The sequence below is a fragment of the Pongo pygmaeus genome, chromosome 2 (genome assembly GCF_028885625.2).
Source record: "Pongo pygmaeus isolate AG05252 chromosome 2, NHGRI_mPonPyg2-v2.0_pri, whole genome shotgun sequence".
NCBI lineage: Eukaryota > Metazoa > Chordata > Mammalia > Primates > Hominidae > Pongo > Pongo pygmaeus.
In genome coordinates this window covers 33,294,699-33,321,586 of record NC_085930.1, presented here as the reverse complement: position 1 = coordinate 33,321,586, position 26,888 = coordinate 33,294,699, and the positions used below count along the sequence as shown (strand labels likewise).

The window sequence follows — 26,888 nt, the reverse complement described above, 5'->3', positions numbered from 1 at the left end:
ATTGTTAATGTTTATCGGTAGGAGCAATTTTTGTAATGGTGGCTTTATGAAAAGGTATTAGCACTTGAAAGGATTAAAAATGGGAAATATATATTTACAAAGCACAAGACAAATATATATTCAAAAGCTAGAATTCTGAAATTCTAAATTTCTTTTTAATTAGGAAGAAAGCTTCTAGATCCATTTTGAGAATTCTGTTCTTTCATTTAAAAAACCCATAAAAAAATTATTAAATCAGCTTTTAAAACTTGAGCCAGGCCAGGTGCAGTGGCTCACGCCTGTAATCCCAGCACTCTGGGAGGCCGAGGTGGGCGGATTATGAGGTCAGGAGATCAAAATCATCCTGGCTAACATGGTGAACCCCGTCTCTACTAAAAATACAAAAAATTAGCCGGGTGTGGTGGCAGGCGCCTGTAGTCCCAGCTACTCAGGAGGCTGAGGCAGGAGAATGGAGTGAACCCAGGAGGCAGAGCTTGCAGTGAGCCCAGATGGCGCCACTGCACTCCAGCCTGGGCAACAGAGCGAGACTCCATCTCAAAAAAAAAAAAAAAAAAAAAAAACTTGAGCCAAATGGAAATCAGAGAAGACATGCAACAGAAGTTTCAACTACTAAAAGGCAGATTTAATATTAAGAAGAATGTCATACAGTTGAGGAATGTCCCAAGCCAAAGATGCTTTCTGAAGGTGGTTGCTTTGGTGCATAACCAACTGGAGTGTCATATAAATTGTTCTTTTGGTGATTTAGCAGCACGTGAACCCTTCCTATTGGAATCTTAAAATTTTTCTAGTCATATTTTCCAACCACAACTCAAGGATGATAAATAATAAAAGCAGCATAATAATAGGTACCACCTGTTGAACAAAATCAATGAAAAATACTATCAAGGCACTTTCCACCTGTACCCAATTTAATCCCCATAAGCAGTATTATGAAGAGATATTATTAACCTTGCATGGATGGGAAGACTGAAACCAAGTTCAAGGCAAGTGGCTTAATTTGTCTCTTTCCATTAAGCTGTTTGGTTTCCTTTTTTTTTTTTTTAATCAATTTTACTTGCATTTTAAGTCCTTCCATCTTTTCTAACAAATATCCCTTCACAGCTGAGGAAAAAATATAAAATGGACAGATTTTAATTCAGAATTATCTCCCTTCCTCTCCCTTTCCAGTCTGTTAGGAGAGCCAGCTGAGAGAGAGTTTTGGATCAAAAAGAAGTCTCAGTGACAACACTAGATAACAGTCATCAGTACTTTAATAGTTGTACCGATAGTATCCAGAAACCATGGCCACTGTCTTCCAGTTTAATTTTTAGTTTTTGGAAGAATGGTCATACAAAATTGTTCAGAAAAAATCATCCTCCTCTTGGGGTATTTTAAATATGCAATGAAAAATCTTCCTAAGGCTGGGCACAGTGGCTCACACCTGTAATCCCAACACTGTTGAGAAGCTGAGGTGGGTGGATCGCTTGAGCTCAGAAGTTCAATACCAGCCTGGGCAACATGGCAAAACCCTGTCTCTACAAAAAAATTAGCTGGGTGTGGTGGTGCGCTACTCAGGAGGCTGAGGTGGGAGGATAGCATGACCCCGAGAGGTGGAGGTTGTAGTGAGCCTCCCCAAAAAAAAAAAAAAATCCTCCCCAAATATGAATTGGTGAATTGGGGTCTATCTGGGTTATTCTAGTTTTTTATTTTATTTCCAATGTTCATCTCATACCACTGGGCTCAGTGCTAACAGCAGAAATCCCTAATATAACTTGCCAGGTCTTTGGCAGCCTTTTCACCTTGTCTGATGTCCAGTACTTGCATATTTCTTCATATTAATGGAGCTGATTTTGAGTGGGGTTTATTGTTTGGGTTTTTGGTTCTTTTTTAGTCCTCTGTATCATCTCATCACACTCATTAAGCTAAGTCCCAAATGAGAGCAGAGAAATCCAATGAACAAATGTGTAAATGGCATTCCCTTATTCTAAATTTCTTTCCCTTTTGATGAGCCCTGCAAGTTCATAGAAATGTGCTTTTAAGTGAAATTTAGGCAGACCTCTATGCAGACTTTAAGGACATTATTTTGTTTTTCAATACAAGGAAAATAATCAAGGGAGCATAACTTATGTAGGCAGTGAGTACAAAAACCAACTACTCCTGTAGTTCAAATTAATGAACTATAGAAAAGTAGAGTTTATTATTTGATTAGCTGCTATTTGCTGCTGTGATGCTCAACTGAAAGAAGTTTTCTGCAGCTTATTATTTGATTAGCTGCTATTTGGTGCTGTGATGCTCAACTGAAAGAAGTTTTCTGCAGCAATACCATGTATCCAGTAGCCTTTTCCCCAACTATATTCTAAAGCCTGTAGAGCAGAGAACATGTCTACTCAGGCACCACTCCTCATACAGTGCTTTCCCCAAATGGGGCTTTGCAGCAGCGGCAGACTATCTGACTCACCTAACAAAATCAAAGGCTATGTATCCAAAGCAACCACAAGCATGGCATGGGTCTTCACCAGTTACCAGGCCTTCCTTTGCCGCTGGTAAAGGAAATGCAGAAATAGTCAATGAGAAAATCCCAAAATGCTTCTGGAGCCTTCATCTGCTGACCATCCCCATATGGAAATTGCCAATGTGTAAGATCAATATGTCTGTAGAACTTCAATCTCAATTGCTCACTTTATGTAAGTGGCTTTTTTATGCTATTAGCTTCAGGAGCAATTAAATCAGCCACGAAATAAAGACAAGTATCTGTTGGCTTTTTTCGCTTTACAGAATATGAAGTTATATCCAGAGAAAATGGGTCATTCAGTGGGAAGAACAAGTCCATTCAAATGACAAATCAGACCTTTTCCACAGTAGAAAATCTGAAACCAAACACAAGGTAAGCCACCAGTGCTATTCCAGGTAAATTCTGAGAGTGCAAAAGTTGTAACCACGACAAAGGAAAGAAATGATATCATCTTCTCTGTCTTGAGGGTGGCTCTAGCTTCATTTCACTCCTGGGTTTTCTATATATATAGCACTAGATACCTCTGGAGTCAAGTTTTGCAAATACTTGAATTACTGGTGGGTTTAAAATTGCTGACAAGATGGTCTTGTTAATTAACAGTATGACATCTTTAAAAAAACATTTGATACCAAATGTTGATATTAAATACAAAAATAAAGAAAAGTCTGTGGACCAGTGACAACTGGACTGTGCATGATGTAAACTAGATCGGAAGCACCAAAAAATTAAATGCTGGAAAGGAGAGGGCAAGGAAAGGAAAGTCTTGTGACAAAATGTAGATGAAAGTTTTTAAGAGTTAATATTTAAAATAACTACAGACTAGTCTCAAGCACAGCAATTCTTTGCTTTGGGACCTTTTATCATGGATAAAATAGAGTTTTGACAAGAGTTACATATCTTTAACATTGTTATTTGATAACTTTTCTAAGTATCCCTATTTATTACACATTGATACCAGGTTGTTCATATTGCTGTACAGTTTTGTGATTCTTTTTTCAATCTAAAATTCCAACATTTTATTAGTTCACTTTATTACTGAAAGAAAAATAAGGGTCTTAGACATTTCTAGAAATGTAGTAAGCAAGTTCCAAGTTTTTTTTTTTTCATAATGTTCACATTGTCATCAATTGATTGAATTGAATTGGTTATTGATAGTGACACTCAAAAGAGCCTATTTTGGCTCTGACAGTAGGGAGACTCTTCAAATCTTTTTGTAGAAAAGGAAGCACCATCTAGTTCACTACAGGCAGTTCACTGTGTATAAACTAGTCCAATATTGCAAAAAGGATACTTCTTTCACAAGCATGGGGTTTTTCTTTAAAGTTCTCTGTTTTAAGATGTATTTTACAACTGCTAATTTTCTTAAAAGACTTTTAGCCAAAATAAGCATATGTCAGTAAAAGCCCATTTGCTCTTTGTTCTGTTTCCTTAGCATTTCCTTAGATTGAGAGGGGGAGAAAGCCTGTTTTGCCATAATGTATTTGAAGGAATGAGTGAAAGAAAAGGTCACTTAATTTGGACTTTTTAATAGGTGAATTTGTGCTTATGAAAGTTGGCTTTTCTTTTCCATTTTCTGCTTTTTATTCCACTTAATAAAAAGTGACTTGTAAAGTACAATACAGTCATTGAAAGGCATCCAGTTTCTAAATGTTCATTGTGTTTTTTTTCTGAATTGGACTGTCCTCAGATCTTCTCACAGTGCACCTATTAGCTCATGATCTGAATGTTGAATACAGTTATTTCAATATCATTTTAAACCCAAATTTGTTTATAAAAGGTTTGCATTTGCATTTCCATTCAGCAAACATTTATTAAGTATGGCTACACACACAAATAAACATGGTGGCTGCCCTTGAACTCAAGGCTAGAGGAGAGGCAGTTAATGACCAAGGATTCTACACAAAGTAGCGAGAACTCTGAATGAAGCATGCCCAAGGTGCTATGGGATCCCAGGGTGGGAGGCACTACACAACGTCTGCGGAAATTAGGAAAATCTTCCTGAAGAAGGTGACACCTGGTCTGAGGCTTGAAGGATGAGTGGGAAGGAGCTAGCCAGGTGGTTATAGGGAAAGAGAGTGTTAGAATAGTATATGTCAGTACACGGAGGGCCAAAATGGCATGGTTGTGTGTGGTGAAAAATAGGCTATTTTTACCTCGGCATGAGTGATGATAAGTGGATGGAGGCAGAGGAAACAGTGGGAAGCCAGGGTGGAGAGGGTCTTATAAGCCAAATCAGGAGATGGGGAGACTCTGAAGGATGGTAATTGGGAGGATGACTTGCTCCCACTTTTCATTTGTGTTTTCATTCTGGCTTTTAGTTGGAATAATCACTTTTAATATTTGAGCCTGTTTATATTGAGTAACAGTTGCTGGAATAAATCTAACAAAAAATAACTTTTTGTTCAATTTGGGCATCTGACCTGCCTGGTGAAGTAGGTAGAGAAAAGTGCCCCAGGGCTAAGATGCATTTTATTCTGTAATCACAGGTCATGGGGCTCACATGTAGCTTCTGGTTGTAATTGTTTTAGGACTCATTCTAGCTGTTTCTGGAAGTTGCTTCACACTAAAAGACAGCATGGCCCTCTTTATCCTACCCTCATTACATGTTCTGTTTGTTGCTCCTGGCTTTTGTCAGTGGGCCTTCTGAGGAGGACCCCTAAAACCTATCCTTACCTCAAGACTAGCAAAGCCCAGAGGAGTGCCTATCTAGATTTTTTCTTTCTTTCTTTTTTTTTTTTTTTTTGAGACAGGGTCTTGCTCTTGTCGCCCAGGCTGGAGCGCAATGGCGCGCTCTCAGCTCACTGCAACCTCCGCCTGCCAGGTTCAAGCAATTCTCCTGCCTGAGCCTCCCAAGTAGCTGGGATTACGGGCACGTGCCACCACACCCGGCTAAATTTTTTGTATTTTTAGTAGAGATGGGGTTTCACCGTGTTGGCCAGGCTGGTCTCGAACTCCTGACCTCAGGTGACTAACCCGCCTCAGCCTCCCAAAGTGCTGGGATTACAGGTGTGAGCCACCACGCCCAGCCCCTGTCTAGACTTAGCTTTGGGAAAAAGCAATGTTAAATCAAGTTTAGGGCCTTCTAAATCAGGATCCCATGCTGAATTTTAACACTGGCACTAATTTGAGGCTATTCAGTGTGTCTATTATATGTGGCTTACTTAACATTATTTTAAGAATTTGCTATGGTTCAATGAAATCCATCAGGATGTCAAAATCATTAATTTTCATATAAATGATTTGGCCAGGATTATATTGGTAGTCCCTAACTAATGGATCGTGACTTAGGAGTTGTAAATCAATAGTCTGAAGTAAAGAACATTTTTGCATTTGGGGAAAAATATAATACATATGGATATAAAGGTGCTTTCATGAACACTGTTTAGTCCTCAGTATGTGAAACTTTATGGTGGTCAAGGAATTCAATAGATCCTAGCCCCCGATGAGCCTCTGAATGAATTTCACATCTCTCTTACCAGGTATGCTAGAGATTCATTTGTCTATTCAATGAGCAACAATGTTGGGGCTGAAATATTAAAATATATTGAAATCTCCATTAGAAAAAATAATGAATTATGGAAAAATAAAATGAGGTAAATTATTTCAATTAATTTGAGATTTCTGAAGCCTAAAAGTATCTGGGGAAACAAAAGTAACACCCGTTAAATAATTGGAGAGCATAAAAAAAGCATACCAAGTAAGTGTAGGATTGATACCAAAGTTCTGTGATTTAGGAGAGAACGCTTCATAGAATACTAGAGACTAGAATTTGATAAAGAATAGGATGGAAGGGGTAAGCCAACAAGGAAAAGAAAAACAACAGTATTTTTCTTTCTCATCAAATCCATACACATGATTTAGGTGACACACAAGTAGTTCTCAAACTTACTATTGATAGCAAGGCTACAGCCAGAATAATAAAATCACTAGTGTCCAAATAGTATGAAAAGCTTTTTTCATACTACCTTAAGTTAAGGCAAGGTTTCTTTCCATTGTGTTTCTTCTACCCAACCATGATCCAAGATTAACACTAACGAAAGACACCATAAAATAAAGAGGAAGTATGTACAGGATGCAGCCACCACGTGGCTATTAGCTGTAAAAAAAATAATAATAATAACTCTAGTCATATTTCAAAGCTTGGAGGAAATTTGGAATCAAAGTGTATGGTAAAATTGAATTTTTGAAATAGATAAACTTTGAATTATAGCTGTTACAATTCCCTCATGAGGTTCTGGAATTCCCTATTTGAATAACTGGAAGATGGATCAAAGCTTCTGAAAGAATTATTACAGCGGTGTTCCAACACTAGGAGATATATGTAAATCATTTATTTTAGTAGCATTTTCCATCACTTGTCCTGACTAAAAAACATGAGATCTGAGTTCAGATGATAATTACTGGCTAAACTTTACACACAGACATGGGTGGAGTAGAGCTTCGTGTTACAACACTTAACCCAGGAGAAACAAGGCAGGGATTAGAGATCTATAGAGTGCTTTTGTTAGAAATTCTGAATGCTCACACCCTAATCCTGAAACAGAGTGACAGTGGAGTATTCCCCTACCTTTCCTTTCACAGTGTATACCAATCTTCTGCTTGTTTTCATGACATAAGCAGGTTTTTATCTAGTCTGCCAGAAGCTCAAAAAATTGTCCAAAGTAAAGGACCATCCAGCAGCTGTTTTGCTAATGGTAGAGTTTAGCTCCACACCTGGCATTAGATGTTCTTGTCAATAGAGAGCCACATGGCTGTTCTAGGGCGCTGGGTGCAGCTCCAAAGGTGGCATAGGGGGCCTCCCCAGACTGGCTACCAGTTGCAGTGCACTGTGGTTACATATGTGCACAGGGAAGGGGGTGTCATTTGTGGGGAGATGTGATTGTTTTAGTCAAATGATGCAAAAGACATCTGTTAACACAGGCAAATTTCATCTCTTTAGGGGATCCCTCTCTCACCCCTTACTCCTAAAATAAAAAGAAATTGTAGATATTGGTATCCAGCTGAATCAGTACTCATCTACCCTCCCCAGTACTTACTTTCCATTTATTTCTAACCTAGAAGTCCTCTTCTAACAGAAAACCAAGTACTGTATGTTCTCTTATAAGTGGGAGCCAAATGATGAGAACACATGGACATAAAGAGGGGAACAGCAGACACTGGGGCACACTGAAGGGTGGGAGAAGGGAGAGGAGCAGAAAAATCAACTATTGAGTGCTAGGCTTTGTATCTGAGTGACAAAATAATCTGTACAACGAACTCCTGTGACACGAGTTTACCTATATAACAAACCTGCACATGTACCCCTAAAATGAAAATTAAAAAAAAAAAACCCTCTCCTGCCATACAATTACCCAAGAACACCAGTCCTCTGTGTGTCTCCTTAGGCAATGTATGCCCCTTGTTAAACTAAAAGAAAAATATTAAGAGCCTCTCCTATCTAGAGCAAACCACTTTGCAAAGACCATATGATTAGCTTTAGTTCTGCGAATAGAGCAGCTGATAAAGTATGTCTCAATAAGTCTTACACCACTGCTTATTGGGACAGTGAGTGTGGGTTATCATTCTCTTAAGTCTCCTCCAGCTCTAAAATGATATAATTCTGTGATATTCAAAGCCATGCATGAAGTCGGCCAGAGAACTGGAACTGAAAACTAAAACCTAGGTCAATCCCGTAACAAGTAGAATTGTCCCAGTAAACATTTTTTCTTTTTGTCTTTAAATCTCTGTCTGTAGTCTGCAATTTGTTTTCAGATGAATTGTTTTTAGCACGTATTTTGATAATCCACTGATGGACCGAGTTCTTCCTAATGAACTGGCTGGGCAAATGGATGAACACACACAATCACTACACACTGAAAAAACCCTTTAATCCTACTCTTCTCTTCCAATGAACTCACCTCTCTCCTTACTTTACTGAAAAATTAAAGAATTCATTGTGTGTGCCAGACTTACATGTGGTCTAACAATTTCCTATGGAAAATGTACTGTCTAGTAATTGAGATAAATCAAATTCACTTAATCTGCTCAAGTACTTTTATTGACCTCTCTGGCTTGGGAGGATTTTGAAGAACAAATCTTCCTCTAAGACTGAAACCTACCAAAGTATCCTATAGCTGGCAGCAATGATAGTTTGGGACTGTTGTTTATGTTGATTTAATAAAATGTTGACACTGGTTAGCTGGAATAGACACAGCAATTTCTTATACACTGTCAATCTGGCTGAATGATGCAGGCATGTGGAATAGCCATTATACCCTTTTCATAGTGTTTCTGTGAAATTCTGGTCTCTGCATATTCTGTATTAACTTTTCAACATCTCTTCTTATGGGCTTTGTAGAAAGGAGTAAAATAAGCTACCAAAGCGTCAGGCATTTTATTTAGTTTGTGGTAGGTGTGGGCAGCAGCAGACCAATTCCTTCCTTGTTGAAGAAATTGACTTGATTGCTCAGTTTGACAGCTTTTCATGGGGCAGGACAGCTACCTAAAAGTACGTAACTCCACTAGTCTATAAAAAGAACAATTATTCCCTCTCACATAACCACATAGTTTTTATTTTTCTTTGCTATTGCTTAGCATTTAGGAAGGGAGTGGAAGAAAGTGATAACTACCACAGAATTAGAGTACAGCCCAACTCTGGAATTTGGGTCCCCACAGAAGTGGTGGAACACAAAAAAAATGCCCCTTATGGCATAAGAGCCAGCTAGTTTATGACCCCATGACTGCTGATACCCTGATTTAGCCTTATTTTGTCTTCTGAGTGCCCCCTTGGCTCTCCCCTCTTGCTCCTTATCTGTGCTCCCAGATCAGCATAATAACTTTACATGTGGCAGGTATCCAGAAATGCTTACCATAATCCTTCAATGTCCTTGGAGTCAAGCTTACCCAAACCGATTAGATTCTCCTTTCCCATGTTGAGCAGCCCTTCTTTTTTTCTTATTCTACTTGTCCATTTATCTCCCTCTGAACCTTCACCTGAATGGGGATCAAATATTTCATGACTACACTAGGGGTAAAAATCGGCTAAACAACACAAACCAACAGCTATAGGGTGGACTTTGTATATAAAAAGCAGTTTGCTTGAGGTTTCTAAGACTTTTGTTAGAATGAAAACCAACTTTTTAAATCAGTAAGGAGTACGTGACTAAAAAGTTTATCAAATAATGAAAACTTTACTTCAGTTCTAAATTGTAGGCAAAAAATAGAAGGAAAAGGTTATAGAAAGGATCAAAAGTGGGTAGAGAATGGCAAGCGTCTGCTCCACCCAGATCTGAAGGTTACACTTGAGGATATTACCTCTTCCGCTAAAGAAGAAATCAGTCTCAGGCTAGAATCCTGCAGGTTGGAGGTTCTTGTCTCTTAACAGTTTTGCTCATGAGCCACAGGACACACTTTTTGAAATCCTAGTTTTTCACTTTTCAGTGAATTGATGTGTTTTTCATTCTCATACTGATTTTTACAGCGCTCTCAAACTGTTGGTGTCAAATACCCTCTATTATGCCACTCTTCTGAGATAATGCTTTTTAGTGCTTTCTAGACTCAATGAAATATTAATATAACATTTTTTTCTTAGCCTATGGATCTATGTTGATGGCAGGCAGAAAGGTTTACCTGTTAAATTTTCGATCTTTCCAATAACCCATGGGCTATGCCCTTATTATAAACTTCACAAGCAAAAAGGAAGTGTGTGACCATAGAAGAGTTCTGCCTTGAGAGTTCTATGGCAGTGTTTGTCAAATTCCCCAGTAATAGAAACTCTTTAAAAAAATTATCTAGAGGTACAAATATGATACTAGTGAATACTTATAACTACTATGTGTCAGGCACCTTGCTTTTACATGCATTCTCATTTAATCCTCACAGATGCTTTTATACCCCCCGTGAAGTTATAATTACTATAATGAATAGTATCTGCACAAATAGCATTATCCTCATTTTTATGTATGAGTAAACTGAAGCTCAGAGAGGTTAAGTTACCTTAAAGTCACATATTAGTGAGCTGTGAATCTTTCTGGTTCTAGAACCCATGTTTTTAACACCCCGTGGATCATGCTGCCTCCTGATGGGGATGTGCGGGGAAGATTTTTTTGGGGGGGGGATTTACACCTACCCAGGTAGAACCAGGCATGGCATTCTGTAAGGCTTTATTTACCTGGCTTGTCCTAGGTGGGGCCAAAAGGCTTGACTGCATTTGTCATCTGGACTGCATTCTATTCAGATATTCATTTTGATGTGGTAGGTCTTATAGTTCTTTAATTTTCATCAGAAATATATGTACAGTTTTAAAATTAAATTACCACAAAAGCATCTCCTCCCTATTGCTAAATGTTTCCCCATATGCAAATTTTTTTTTTTTTACCATTTTGTCCCTTTCTTCTGTCAATTAAATCCCTATGTCTAGAGTGACCTTCTCACAAAATGCTCAAATACTCATCATTTCTTTGTTCTATTTGTTGTGTTTTTAATGGCAACATCTCTTTTGGAATTCCTATACATCTTTTGCCTCTCTGTTTTGAATCCCCTAATTCCTGCATCACAAGACTTCTTCCTTGTTTATTCCATTACTTTGTAGCACTAAAGAAATAAATCTTGAGGAAAAGTTATAAAAGGCAATTTTTTTGAGTCCTTACATGTTTTAAAATTTGTTTTACTTTGATACATTTCTTTAGCTGGACATATTAGGATATAATGAAGACTTTTGAAGGAATTGTTCTATTGTTTTCTAACTTCCAGTGTTACTGTTAAAAAGTCAAATGTCATCCTGATTCTGGATCCCTTGAATGGGACCTATTTTCTTCTCAGTTTTGAGGACTTGTTTTTATCACCCCAGTACTCTGAAAATTTGTAACTCATGTGTTTTAGTCCTTTTTCTTTTATTCATTTTGCTGGGCAGAGTAGGTCTTTTCAATCTGGAAACTCTTGTCTTTCAGTACTGGGAAATTTATTACACAGTTTCTAGGATAATTTTCTATCTCCTTTCCTTTCTCTCTTCTAGAGTTCCCACTAGTTGGGTACTATATTCTCTGGAATAATTCTCCAACTTTTTCTCTCATTTTTTCATCTCTTTGACTTTTTGTTCTAGTATTTGTAAAATGTCCTCAACTTTATCTTCCAAAACTTCTATTTGAAGTTTCTTACTTCAAATAACTGTTTCCTGAAACTTTAAATTTTATTTTCTGTGTACAATCAATATTATGAGACATTTCTCTTAGACCTATGATGTCATTCATCTGTGACAAAATGTGCTTCTTCAGAAAAAATTTTACCAACACAAATAATTTTTGTTATATAGGGTTTAATCAGACCAAAACAAAAATGTGCCTTTCAGTTCCCATGTTAATTAAATTTAGTGCAAAATAATTTCTTTGAAACTTGTCGAATATCACAAAATATTGGCCAAAAAAAAAAAAAACCCCAAAAAGTAGCTTGTATTTGTGGCATGCTAAAAATGGAGCTTAAGTGTACATAACTGTGAAATAAAAAGACATGGAGACAATTCCAGCAACCAGACTTGGCCAAAGCACAGGGCTTTTGGCAATGGCCTGGAACGAATGTGGAATGTACTGCCCATTTGAATCAAAGTCCAGATGGCTATGATTTCTTTTTTTCCATTTTCAGTTCACTATAGTTCTATGGGCTTTTTTCTTTTGTTTTGTTTTTAGGCCTCTTAGCAAAAATTTAATCTCTGGAAAATATTTCATGTGAAAATACCCCATATGTGTGTGATTTCTGTAGATGAGAAAGGTGTTTTTGTATCAACAATCTCTCATTGCAAATGACAATGACAAAGGCATGTGCCACCATGCCCGGCTAATTTTTGTATTTTTAGTAGAGACAGGGTTTCTCCATGTTGGTCAGGTTGGTCTCAAACTGGGGACCTCATGTGATCTGCCTGCCTCAGCCTCCCAAAGTGCTGGGATTACAGGCATGAGCCACTGCACCCGGCCAGTTTTAAAGTTTTGAAAAGCAAAAACAGTAACAGTACAAGTGTTTTGAGCCTCATTGCTCTCAGCTGAAAATTAGGATAAGATTTATCTCATCAGGGTTTACATGTGTTGTATTGCTTTATATACGTAGAATGACTAATGCATCTGATACATAGTAAGCATTCAGAAAATGGTTGCCATTGTTGTAGCACTAGAATCTGTTGTCTTAGATACTAGCAGTGTTAATGCAATACCTCAGTGATCAAGAAACTGACTCAATTTTTTTTCCTGCTCACTTAGTACCATCCATACCAAACTGATGGCTGTCATCCGTTTTTCACTTGTTTATAAAATATCTATCTTTTGTGCGTTCTGCATTCTTATTTAATTATAAACTTCTCAAAGACGAAATTTATCTCCCAAAAGCCTTGAGAAAATCTAAAACTCTCAAAATATTATCAGCTGACTCAGGTTGCCTTTGAATTCAATGTTCTCTCACTGCCAAGTCCACTTGCTGCTGAAAGGAAATCTTAATTTCAGGCAAATGGCAAATTGCTTTACTGTTTACATTTCTTTAAAGGATTTGCTTTGCTTACATATTTTATGAATAAAAATTGCTAATACTGCACAGTAATTTGATGAATAATTCTTAAGGATACAATCAAAGGAACTTATAATTCCAAGGGACCTAGGGTTGTTTGGGGGTTTTGTTTAACAAAAGGTTAAGGGACTGGCCGATATGAATTTGGGGTATGGAGGGAGAGAAATGTCTGTGTTTGTGTTCCTGCTCTTCATAAGGCAACATTACCATGCCTCTTTTCTGGAGACATCATAGCATCCTGTGATCCACAGAAGACCCAAGTTCCAGGCGATAGAACAGGAAGTCCTTGCAAAGAAACATTTATGTGTATCTATTCCCACAGCTTAGTCTACAGTTAAATAGACTAACTATAGCTTAGTCTAGTAGTTCTGAAACATCAGTGGGCACACGACTCCCCTAGGAAAGTTATAAATTCTTACCTGAATCTCCTCAAAAATTGCTTCAATACCTAGAGTAGGACAAGAAATTTGCAGTTTAACACACTTTCACCACTGCCACCCTATGATGTGATTCTGACATAAGTAGTTCAAACCCCACAGTGAGGAAGATGGCCTAAGTCCAGGGTTATACTCAGGGTTGGGATAACAGAAAATAAAATGGAATCTTGCTACTTCTTGGCCCCAGGAAGTAGCTGAGACATCTTAAAGAAACAGGCTCCTTGTTACTGGAATTAGCCTTTGTCTACCATATACCACTTTCTTACATGTCTATTAACCTGCCAAGTCATTTGTACTAATTGGGAGATTTTTAAAGACAACCATCTCTTTTATTAACTTAATGCTTACTCAAACATTAGACAAGCTGTTCAGATAGTAAAACTAAGAAATCATTTTTCTTTCCTCAACCTACTTCTGGAACATATGTTACCATTCACTGTCATAATTTCAAAGGGATGTCAGTATAGTGGATGTCCGTATAATAGGGCAATGTTGCCTCCTAGCCCTCAAGAATGTATTACAAGTATTTTTTTATTTTCCCCTGAACAGTTACGAATTCCAGGTGAAACCCAAAAACCCGCTTGGTGAAGGCCCGGTCAGCAACACAGTGGCATTCAGTACTGAATCAGGTAATTACATCAACAGTAATTCCCAAAAAGGTTGTAAAAAGGCCACAGTGGAGCAATGTTTTGAGTAGGAAGCTTGTTTGAAACCCACTACATGTACTGTTTCTTGAATTTCTAAAAATCCATTTGTGGGAAAAAGCAAATTGATGAAGGTTTACAGAAACACCATTCATATTTTTCCTCACTTAAAGACACATCAGTTTAATTTAAAAAGCATAATGAATCTATATTCTTCCAAAAAGCTAGTGAATGAATCCTCCCCTATATGCCTAGAATGAAAATACCAGTGAGTACATCCACAAAGGAAAACCATGAGAGTTTAATAACAGCTGTGAAACTTCCCAATTAGACCTTACAAGCTCCAATTCCTTAATGAGATACATCTGCACATACAGCATTAATATTTGCATAATTTTTATACCAACCGTAGTTCATGGCATCTTGGTGATTTTTACCATGAAGTTTTTCTATCAAACTAAAAGCAGCAGCTTTTGAAATTCAAGTGAAAGCTGGAACAGCGACAAATGTTCCTAACTACTCAAATTACTTGTAACAGATACAGCTGAATACCTACCAGGCAGGAGATTATTCAATCAAGAGCAATTTCCAAAACAAAGCAAACTTTCAAATTCAATCCTTAGCAACAGAGTACCATTTTGCAAATAAGACTTCTTAACAAGTGTAAGCACCCAGCATCTTCACCATGCCAATGGAATGTTGGGGTTTTACCTAGTAAGGTCTGACTTTTGTATTTATTTCTCCTCAGCGGACCCAAGAGTGAGTGAGCCAGTTTCTGGTAAGTACCTGTCTCAATGAGACACAACTACATGCTTTTCTAAATTTATTCAACTGAACAGGCATGGCAGAATCTGAATCATGATTTCGCGTTTTTCCACTTAGTCTTCTTATAATACCAAACAGGTGTGAATGTTCCCCTACACATTGTACAACACTGAGGACCCATGATGTTCTGGGAACAAGTTGGACATTTTGAAATTTGCTTTCACTCATGCACCAGGCTTATTACTGTTTAATAAAATATCCAGTGTAATCCCAGCACTCTGAGAGGCTGAGGTGGGAGGACTGCTTGAGCCCAGGAGCTGGAGACCAGCCTGGCAAAGTAATGAGACTCCCACTCTACAAAAAATTAAAAAATAAAAAATTAGCTAGGCATGATGATGCACACCTGTGGTCCTAGCTACTTGGGAGGCTGAGGTGGGATGTTCGCTTGAGCCCAGGAGGTTAATGCTACAGTGAGCCATGATCCAGCTTGGGCAACAAAGTGAGATCCTGTCTCAAAAAAAAAAAAAAAAAAAAAAAAGATATAACACCCTCATTTCCACTTTTAATAACAAGTCATATTAAAGCAGTTGTCTACATTTTATAACATGCTACAAAAAAGAAACCTTTTGCTCCTAAATGACACTGTCTACATCTAGCTCTGCAGAGGCTATTCAACACCTAAACACCTTAACATACTGCTCTCAGATTTATCTATTGACAGAAACTTACTCTGGGTTTTACTTGTTTAGATCCTTCTAATATTTTTGGCTCCAGTATTTAGCATGGGGGAAAAAAAAAGGTATCAGCAAGTTGACAAATTTTGTAAACTGATTTCTTAAAGTATCTGACCCAAGAGTCAGATACTAAACTCAAAACTGTTTTCCTTTTGTAGCAGGAAGAGATGCCATCTGGACTGAAAGACCCTTTAATTCAGACTCTTACTCAGAGTGTAAGGGCAAACAATATGTCAAAAGGACATGGTATAAAAAATTTGTAGGAGTGCAGCTGTGCAACTCTCTCAGATACAAGATTTACTTGAGCGACTCCCTCACAGGTAAGCAGAGCTACCAGCTCTGTTTTCAGCCCTTAACTTATGGGAACATTTTGCAGCATTGTACAACTTGGCTGTACTTAAGAGTTTCAGGCACTAATGGGTGCTGTAAACCAAGTTTTCCTCTGAGCAAAATGTTACGGAAACGGTTACCATTCCTAGAAAGCAAGGATTTAAGACATGCTATTAGAAGGTAAATAATAAAAATGCAATTATAAAACAGTGCCATCATGGCAAACTGGAATGTACATTCACTAACCATGGTCAAACTCCATTTTGTTACAACCATCCAAGGATAAAAAGCCTATTGACAATAAAGTGACTAAATCTAACAATAACCATGGAACGAATATAACATCTTCAAGATGCTAGAAGAACTACAACCCCCTGCTCCATGCCCAATAGGTTATAATTTTCTATATTTACAGAGTAAAAATTTTTAATGAATAGGCCTAGCCCTAACATTAAAAAGTAGATATTTTTTCAGTCATTCAACTCTTCTACGTGCTGAACACAAAGCAGCATAAAAGATATTTCCTACTTTCCTAAAGCTTACCTCTCCTTCCTTTCCTTAGTAAGAAGAGATAGACAATATGTAAATAAGTAAACATTTCATAGAGGTACTTTAAAGAACACTTTCAAAAAGGTGAAGGCCTCTCTAAAAAGTTAGCACCAGCTAAGGAGAAAATTGAGAAGGAACTAACCACACAAAGGTCTAGAGTGAAGAGAAGGTCAAAGGCCTAAGGCAGAATACACCTGGCCAGTTCCACCAGTATGGCCCAGACTTAGTAAGTGGAGGGGCAGGCAGGTGTGAAATCATGTGGAGCTTTGAAATCAGGTAAGAACTTTGGATTTTATTCTGAGTATAATGGGAGACTGCTGGAGAAATTTATGGAGAGAACAAACATTATCTGACATGCATTTTGATCACTAATCCCTGATAAAGGGAGGGGAGGAAGAATACAGGTAGGCAAGAGACATTGTTGGTTTGAACTAGGGTAATAGAGAATGAGGGGAGAAAGTACAAAAACAGTAATGATGATTTCAAAATTGTCACATTTCAAAGTAAGAAAGTAAACTTTATCCTTTTAATTTCTGGTTCTTCAGGAAAATTTTATAACATAGGTGATCAGAGGGGCCATGGAGAAGATCACTGCCAGTTTGTGGATTCATTTTTAGATGGACGCACTGGGCAGCAACTCACTTCTGACCAGTTACCAATCAAAGAAGGTATGTTTTCTGATCTTTCTCATAAGAATGGAGTTTTACAGATTAACCCAGAAAGAAATCAAGCTGAGGAAAGCAATCAATTTAAAAAGAATTCTATAGTACTACTGCTCCACATATCACATATCTAGGAAAAAATGAAGACTTCAATGTAAGTTTCTCAGCTTAGAAACTTGGAGCCAAAGGAAATTACAGCCATAATATAAATGCATTCTACTTCAAGAAAATCTAAACTTGCAAAAACAGCTATAAAAAAGCAGTTTCCCAAACTTAAATCACTCATTTATTAATGTTATGGGTTTTGTCATACTGCGTGTACTTGCATTATCTTTATTTCCTTAAGAAAAACTTTTTTTTAACTACTGCTACCCTAAATGGAAAAAATAGTACTTACCTTGCAAGTAACTGTATAAATATAATTAAAATAGAATAATTCTGTGGGAAATGAATAACCTCTGTAAATTGCTAAAAACCCATTGGCACCAAGCTGTGTAATGAGGACTGAATAAGACTGAAAATTAATCCTTGTCTAAGCAGTGCAGAAGGGGGTAAATTAATTGTTCCTATTAGTCCGGAATCACCTGGAGGTTCTCTAAATAAACTATTTGATTCGATTTTTCAGTAACACATTTTGTTCACGGGCACTTAAAAATACCAACAATACTGAAAGATGACCTACTAAGTTCTGTGAACACATCAATGGGCAGTGAAACTGTCACTACCAACCATCCCCTCCTAACTTGACACAGCAAATGTCAACAATTTTTCAGGTGCCCATTTTAGACAACCATGACTACACCTCAGGAAAAAACACCAGAGCTTCTTGCTCTCAGTTTTCTAAATTACCTCACTTCACTAAGATTAGCCTTCAGCTATTCAATGACATCCTTCAATCTATGAGCTATGAGGGCAAAAATATAATACAGCAGCTATTAAAATGAAACTATTTTCTCTCTCAGGTTATTTCAGAGCAGTTCGCCAGGAACCTGTCCAATTTGGAGAAATAGGTGGTCACACCCAAATCAATTATGTTCAGTGGTATGAATGTGGGACTACAATTCCTGGAAAATGGTAGATGCTGCACAAAGTTACCTTGTTTCATCATGGCAAACAAAAATCACTGAAAATACTATGTCATATTCATTTAAAGCTATTTTGTTTACTATGTATAAAAGTCTACAATCTAATTAATAGCAATACTAGATGTTTATTATTAGAAAAGATTGCTGAGAGTATTTATCAGGTTTTACAAAGTCATTTTAAGAAAGCAAGATATTGATGTTAACAGAATAACATTTTTGGGGAAGCTGGCTCCCTATTCATGGTATTTTAAGAGATCGTTTGTATATTATTTATCACACTGTTGTAATGATGTTTTGAGATACTTCTTTTGTAACAAAATTAACATCAAAAAAGGTATATACTTTTTAAAAATATTTACTTTTATTGATGTGTACTCTTCCTATTGACGAGTTAATTCCATAAATCTCTACTTAGTTTAACTTATTGGATCAAATTGTCTTCAGCATATATATCTGGGGAAAAAAGGTCCGAATTTTCACATTTATATTTAAACTTCAATTTTTTAGCAACAGCTGAATAGCTTTGCGGTGGAGTTTAATAGTTACACATTCATGCTAATATACATTTCCTTTAAACAGCCACAAATTCTTAAAAAGATTGAATCAGTAAATTTCATTTCAGCTAAAAATGGGGTCTAATATATTGTTTCAAAAGATACATTTTTACCCACCATAAATGTTACGATATCTGAATATGCTTTGTCAAACTATCCCTTTATGCAATCGTCTTCATATTGTTTTTGATTCTAATCAAGCTGTATGTAGAGACTGAATGTGAAGTCAAGTCAAGTCTGAGCAACAAAAAGATAATGCACGATGAGAGATTGCCTACCATTTTATAGGATATTTACTATGTATTTATACATTAAGACCTCTATGAATGAATGTATCAGAGAATGTCTTTGTAACTGTTTAATTCAATCTGTAATAAAAATCTGACTCATTTCTACTAAAAAGGTATTGTCCTTTAAGCAGGGAATGGGACTCCTTGCTGCACTGTTGCAGTCATTCTGAAAGGACCTTTCCCTGTACTTACCTTTCAACATGCTTCAATCTTATCAACGCTACATTTTGTATTTTTCAAACAAACAAGTACAAATTCTGCAATAAAGAGATGTAGTTTTTTTTAAGATCGAGTTTTTGTTTGTTTGTTATTTCTGAATGGCTCATCAGTATGTCAACTATACCTTTTATCTATCTGAGAAGGAAAATCACAAAGTTATCCAGGCTCTACCAACCCCCATTATAGCTATTGTTTGTTTATGTCCTAAATTAACCTTTCATCCTATGAAGTAATAAAGTTCATTTTAAACCAACGATTACCAAATGCATTTTTTTTTTTTCAAAGGAAGGACAGCAACCAAATGGCACTGTTTTCTCTGAATGGAAATCTGTAAGTAAGTTAGTTAAAATGTTTATACTTCATTTTAAGAACAAACAAACACCAATAAGGACTTCTGAAAAATTGTTCCTTTTTTCACATTTAAAATTTCAAGACCACTAATGGATTCAATCATCTTTATTAACCTATCAGTGTTACATTTTATACATAATATCTTGTATTCTCAAAGGGCTCTACTTTAGTACATCATGTTAATAGTAAAAAGGCAAGTAAGATGGCTAAACCTCACCCTAGCATTTTAATATCCTCCGGACAAGGGAAGCTAGAAAGTCAATCACTTTATACATGTAAGAGTAGTGTTCCAAAGTAACTAAGAAGCTGCTACATTTTTAAGCAGGGAGGAAAAAACTTTCATTTTGGTCTTTGTGTTCCAGCAAATTATACTTTCAATTAACAGCAACAATGATGATATCATAAAAAATGCTCTGCTTTTTAAATTTCTGAACTTCAATACAAATTAAAATAGTACTGGAGTCTTTTGGGAGGCCAATAGCTAGCAGCTACATTAATTGGTGTAGAGGAGCCTCCTTATCGATAACCAGGTCCAGGTTGAGTATAGCCCTGACCAAAGGGAGGACGGTTACGCGCATAAGGATTAGGCCCACTTGGAGGAGGGGTCATGGTACTTCCAGGAAGTGAAGTAAAACCCGGTCTTGGTTGATAGGCCCCAGGTTGGCTTGGAGCCATTCCAGGTTGAGAGGCAGGAGCCACAGTATAATTAGTAGGCTGAGAAGTTTGGGCAGTGTAAGTTTGTGCAGGATAACTGCTCGCCTGGTACTGCTGTGGCGGCTGAGCAGGCAGTTGTTGAGGCTGACCAGAAAAGGCAGGAGCTGGTGCCTGGGAAGTTGGTTGCTGGCCATATCCCTGGAACTGCTGAGGTTGTTGGGGTCCAGTCTGCTGACTATAGCTTGCTGAAAAGGCAAAATAAATAACATGTATCTTATCTTTTAGTAAAACTACTTTTCCAAAGAATTAGTCTTACTGTTAGGTGGACCAAAAATGGTGAGAAATTTAATAAATACGTATGTAACAAGCAGAGTGGTAGATTCCATCACATAGTATTTCAAGACCAAGTAGTTATCAAAGAGGCATTCTCTACAATTTTTTAAACCCTCTGAGACATAATCCCTGAGAGCAAATTCCTGCCATAGCATAATTCCTAGAACAGATGCTCAAATGATAAATGAAAGAATTATTATACTTTCTAGGAAGACCAAAAGTGGGAAAGCTAAACAGTCATTAACCAGGTTTTCAGGGGAGACCTACTTAACAGTATCAAATAAAAACACATTGCGGAGAATGAACATTTTTATATGAAATAATACTATAAATACATCTTATTGTACTAATCAGGTGCTTTAAATTTTGCAAATAAATACAAAGTACCATTTTCACAATCTTTAAAATCTTTCATTCCTTTTAGATTCGGTATCTGATGTTTTTTGCCTTTACAACTCAAAATTTTTACTTAGCAGTACAGCATAACACATAAAAAGCATACCATATTGCCCCATAAAAAGCAACATCTATATTCATTATTTACTAGGATGTAATTTTTTTTTACAATGAAAGTCTGCTTCACTGAAAACTTTTATCTCTACCATGAAACACACCTGCAGCTACTTGCAATGAAACCTCTCCATTGACTGGAATCCTGTCAGCATTAAATACCAGATACATAAGAAAATTATTAAAATATGTACAACCCTGCATTAAAAAAAAAAAAAAGGATTGAATGAATTTGAGTATATTCTGAACTCACCTTGAACCTGGGTTCAAAATTTACTCATGAAAGAAACCTTTATGACATAGTCCATGAACAAAACTGGAAAAGGTCAGAGGGAAACTGGCAAACCAACAGTGTCAAAGATGGTCCAATGTTACCACCACCACCTCTTAGTCTCCAAGCAGAGTATTTAGTTGACTATTTCCATATCTCTCAATCAAATTCAAGTTAATAGACTAGTAGGATCAGAAATACAAAGATAATAATTTGAAAAAACTAAATTTTACTCAGAGTGAAGACCCTGACTAAATTTAAGAGCAAGCTTAGTTCTTAATAAGTAAATCAAGTATCTTTAACGCATTAACTCACGGTAGCATCTAAATACTGACCTGAAACCAACTCATAAAAAATTCTGAATGTCATACAATTTCTCCTATCCTCTACATAAAACTTAAATTTTCACTATAAGGTTTTGGAGAAACAGATGGATTCAGCTTTATACTGAAAATGCCTATTCATTTTAAGACTGTGAGAAAAAAGAAAAGTGCCTTTTCATCCTGGCACCTGAAATCTGAATTGTTTTTTTTTAACTGGGCCTGGAAGTAATCTGATCCTTAATTATTGCTTAGGGGAAGGAATAACCCTACAGGCTGAAGATTTCATTAGCAGCCCACCAGTCTCTTGAACGTAATGTGGCAATGCTTCTATCATGTATGTGTATATATATATAGTCTCCCTTCCGTCCCTCCAAAATAATAAATAACTTTAGGTGAAGGACATCAGAAATAGCAAAACAATGGAAATATGGAAATTATGTGGGTTTTTTTTTTTTTTTAATACATAGGACATCTAGCCTTTTATGGAGTAAGTCTGCCAACTCCAGTCTAGGTTGTAGAATGCAGAATGATACAGGGAAATACTGAACTGATCCAGCTCCCTCCACTGAATGGCTGTATGTGCTTTGACAAGTCACAGTCTCTTTGAAAACTAGTTGCCTCATTTATAAAATGCAAAAGCCTGAGTCCCACACCCAATCAAATGAAATTCAAAATCTCTGGGAATGGGGCCCCCACACATAGCCTCCCCCAGGTGATTCTAAAGCATAGTGAGGACCGAAATCCCGAGATTAAATGACGACTAAATCTCTTCAGTTCTGCTATTCTTTCTATAAATAACATTGTTTGTTAACACTGATTTTTTTTTTAAAAGAACTGCATCCTAAAAATAACCTTCCTCCTGATATAATCCAAACTTAAGTTCTATGTATTTTATACAATTAAAAACAAGTAGCTACAAGTTAAGTCACTCTACAGCAAATACAATCTAAATAAAATTGTGTTAAAATATTTCAAAGTTAATTAATGACAGAATGTTATGGTCTAGGTCAGGAGTCAGCAAACTTTTCTGTAAAGAGCCAGATAGTAAATATTTTAGGCTTTGTGGGCCACATGGTCTTCTGTTGCAACTACTCAACTCTGCCATTCTAGTGCCCAAGCAGCAGTAGAGAATATAAAAATAAAAGTAGAAGTGTGTTCCAATAAAACTTTATTCAAAAAAACAGGCAATAGTCCAGATTTGGCCTGTGGGCTATACTTTACTGACTCCTGCTCTAGCTGATACCACAAAACTCTATAAAATAGAATTTAGACTAGATTCAACTTGCATAAATTATTTCTAATTACAGGTGAAATTCTGATACTTCAATCTTTGGCTGTAAAACAAGAGTTGGACGCAAACTCTCTGACATAACTGTAAAAAATACTGGAATTATAGCCAAAGTTACATTAATAATATTTATCATAAATACATATAATCTTCAGTGGACAGATGGTAAAATAGAAACAAAACACTGAGGATATTTAAAACAACTAAACAATGTTCTTAGTTGCCTGAATTACATTTTATACGATTTTATTTTTATGGCCTGTTTCTGGTATTCCTACATACTTGCAAGAGATTTTAAAATCTAAGTAGCTTAATTTAGCTCTTATTTAAATAAGATCACCTTTCCATGTATGAGTAAACTGTTCATATTTCTACAGGTACTAAGAGTACACTGGAATTACATGTTACATATAAATGGAGAGGTGGAGGGAAGGGGGAAAACTTGCACTAAGTCACCTAAGAGATAAACTGATCATATTAGTAAGACAGCTTTGTATTAAAAACTTTTTATACTACAAGTTACTGCAGAATCATCTACCGTAAGTTTTATCTGCCCACCAGAAAACTGAAATGTTGATTTACAATATTAACGTAAAATATTTAAAAATAAATAAAACAAATGTTGTTTCCTCTAATAAAAACTTAATACCTATTATATCAACGTACTACAAATCAAGGAATTAAGAAGAGCTTAAAGTTTCATGAGTATAGAAACAAAAAACCATGAGCCAACTCCCTTTCAACACCTGCTCACCTGAATACTGAATACCATACTGTTGAGGCTGCTGAGGTGGAGCCTGCGGCTGCTGCGCACCATAGCCGGCCTGTTGCTGGTACTGTTGGTACATCTGACCTGAAAAAAAAAACACACACAAGAAAAAAAGGCATGTTTAATGTGGCAAAGAGAAATATTTTTAAGATACATATACATTCTCTCTCCATCCAAACAGAGTAACAATATACAAGGAAGTATTTGTTCAACTTTAAATGTCTATGAAGAAGAGAATGAACCATTTTAGAAGTGTGATTCCTCTGCTGTGGATTAACTGCAGAGAACTAACTGGCAATAAACATTAAGTGCAACACCAGTGGCTACCATTTCATAAAGTCTAGAAAAACAAATGTTTTCCACCCAGCTGCCAACAGATAAGTAACGCTCATGTTCATTAAAAGCCAAGTGAGTTGAAAATCAGTAAATAAAAATGAGAAAAGGGACGAATACCATTTATATCATCTAAGTCCTTCCTAAAGCACTGTATTTGCCCTCTAAAGGTTTGGGCCTCTATTACCATATGAACAAACTTTTTGGTAGCAAGGAACTACATGACATCTTTTGTTCCAGAGCTGAAAGACACTTTTGGAATTTGTCAAGTTTGATTTTCTATGAATATCCAACATCTTTCGCCAATAATGTGGACTCTAATAAAGCCTAAATGGTTCTTCATTGCACTATTTAATAATGGCAGATCTTTTTAACAATGGTGATGTGTTCTTGAACATGGGAGTCCTATTTGTCCTATTTGGGGTCAACAACTACTGTTCCTATAAAGAAACCTTTTAGACACTTATTACCTATGATTTTTCTTTTTACTTTTTATTTTTCTGTCCTCACAATCTGTTCCCATACCTGTGATTTTCAAGCAAAGATTTATTGGTTTATGTCTTTATTATCTCTACTTCTCAATTATTTCACAATGGTTGATTTAACTAGATGTAATATCTAGTAGCAATAACCTTGCATTTTAATATCTATCTGGTATTTAAATCTTTAAAATAATCACATGTTGGCTGATTCTTTGAAAAATATTCAAACTACCTATTAATTAAAAGACTATGAGCAAACCAGACACTTACTGCAGAAGTGAGAAAAAAAAAAAGACATTGTATCAACTGCCACTCAAATCGAGCTGTAATAGGCAGCTAGGACTCACAGGCTTAGAAAATGAGACGGAGCCCACTCTATTATACTAGCTGCTCAGCCCTAAAGGTGTCAAAGTGCTGCCCACTGGGTAGCACTAAAGGAGATACAACTATGTTTATATCCAGCTTATTTCCTAGCAAATGTTTCTTTATAATAAAAACAGAATAAAAATAAAAATCAGCTCAACTATTTTAAGCTATTTATATTATTCCCAAATATGACAAGAAGAAAAAAAGAAACGCTCACAAAAGTTTCTTAAATGCTTTCTTAATGATTTAGACTAATAGCATAAAAGGTAGCACAGAAATTAACCAAATTTAGATGCCACCTTAATCCTGGATTGTACTTCATAACTAACTTTTGGAATAGAAGTGACCAGAATCTAAAATAAAAAGGTAAGTAGGTAGAGAAATATAATCAAGGGGAATAAATATGTATAGCACATAAAAATGAACTCTTAATTCTTGAAAATTCGAAGGCTTAACTCCACAACAAAAAAATAAGCAAACAGGCAATAAACACATCTAAAAAAATTCAACCAAATTAGTATTCCCTATCTCAGATACAGAAAAATTAAACAACTTACCTGCAGTCAATAGCTAAGAACAGAACCATCAAGAGCTAAGAACCATCACTGGAACTCAGGCATAACTCCAAAGCTTTAGTTTATAAAGTCATTTTGCATATATTATCCCATGAACAAAATAATATAAATATTAACTTGGGCATCATCAAAAAAGGCTGAGATTAAGGTTCCATGTAGTAGTAGACTGTGGTCATCAATCAGTAAGGAACTCCTGGTCAAAACTGCAGTTATTCCCCTCAATAAAAATTTATAGGGTACAACTCTTCATAAAGCTTTTTTTTTTTTTTTGCATGTTTTCATAAACTGCTATAAATTGATTTTGAAAAACATCCCTAGAGTTAAAAATTTCAGAGGTTTATTATATATCTCTACACAAGATTCCTTTTACAGCAGATCCTCATAAACATCTTTTGTTCAACATTGTTTCATTAAAACACTGAGAAGGAAAAAAAAATTATTCCCAGTTGGGGTTACTGTTCTGTGTGGAGTTTGCACATTCTCCCCAAGTCTGTGTGGGTTTTCTCTGGGAACTTCAATTTCCTCCCACATCCCAAAGATTTGTATGTTTGGTTACTTAGCATGTTTAAATGATCTCAGTCTGAGCAACTATGGGTGTGTGTGTGGTTGCAAGTGCACCCTGCAATGGAATAGCATCCTGTCAGGGTTGGTCCCCACTTTGCTATTGAGCTGATGGGATAGATTTCAACCATCCACAACCCTGAACTGGAATAACTGCATAAATCATTATCTTATTTGTTTTTATTAATCTTTCTTCAATGTATCTATAACTCACATTTGTTTTTAGTCTTTATCTAGAAGTCTGGGGGTATTTTTGTGATCAGAAATATGCTGTAGGAACTCAACTTACTCATATCAATTAGCCTATGGTAGAACTGATTTCCTCATACATCGTCTCACTTAAAGTTACAGTTTCCAAGAACCTATCAACAATGTTAAGTGAGGATTTACGGTACTTACTTTAAACCCACCTCATTCAAGTCCAAATGGGACTGTCACAGTATTCTGAAAATTAAGAAGTCTGTTTAATTGTTTAAAAAAAGAAAAAGGATGAACTTCTTCACATACTTGAGAGATCTATAGGACATATGAAGAAAGCAAAATGCAGACATTGTTTATAGTAAGCAATGTTTTGAGTAATAAAAAATATGGTCATGCATTGCTTAATGACAAGAGTAGGTTCTGAAAATTTTATCACTGTACAAACATCATATAGTATACTTACACAAACCTAGATATATATAGCCTACTACACAGCTAGGCTATATGGTACATAGCAGACTACAAACCTGTAGAGCATGTTCCTGTACGGAATACTTAGGCAATTCTAACATATGGTAATTATTTAT

At 36.3% G+C, this 26,888-nt stretch overlaps 2 protein-coding genes across 56 annotated transcripts in view; one reads left to right on the top strand and one right to left on the bottom strand.

Moving 5' to 3' along the window:
• The window catches only part of ABI3BP (ABI family member 3 binding protein), a 255,252-nt gene extending 235,901 nt beyond the window's left edge, over positions 1-19,351 (top strand). For all 50 annotated transcript variants that reach the window (XM_063661543.1, XM_054479900.2, XM_063661552.1 and 47 more), the window contains 6 exons: positions 2,755-2,863; positions 14,002-14,081; positions 14,845-14,874; positions 15,754-15,915; positions 17,020-17,142; positions 18,099-19,351. In XM_063661543.1, coding sequence (XP_063517613.1) covers positions 2,755-2,863; positions 14,002-14,081; positions 14,845-14,874; positions 15,754-15,915; positions 17,020-17,142; positions 18,099-18,214 — 620 coding nt within the window. In that variant the 3' untranslated portion in view covers positions 18,215-19,351. The remainder of the gene's footprint in view (positions 1-2,754; positions 2,864-14,001; positions 14,082-14,844; positions 14,875-15,753; positions 15,916-17,019; positions 17,143-18,098) is intronic.
• A 374-nt stretch (positions 19,352-19,725) lies between these two features.
• TFG (trafficking from ER to golgi regulator) overlaps positions 19,726-26,888 on the bottom strand; it is a 44,311-nt gene continuing 37,148 nt past the window's right edge. For all 6 annotated transcript variants that reach the window (XM_054479903.2, XM_054479908.2, XM_054479902.2 and 3 more), the window contains exons 7-8: positions 23,769-23,867; positions 19,726-20,534 (exon numbers count right to left, since the gene is read on the bottom strand). In XM_054479903.2, the coding sequence (XP_054335878.1) occupies positions 20,152-20,534; positions 23,769-23,867 (482 nt within the window). In that variant the 3' untranslated portion in view covers positions 19,726-20,151. The remainder of the gene's footprint in view (positions 20,535-23,768; positions 23,868-26,888) is intronic.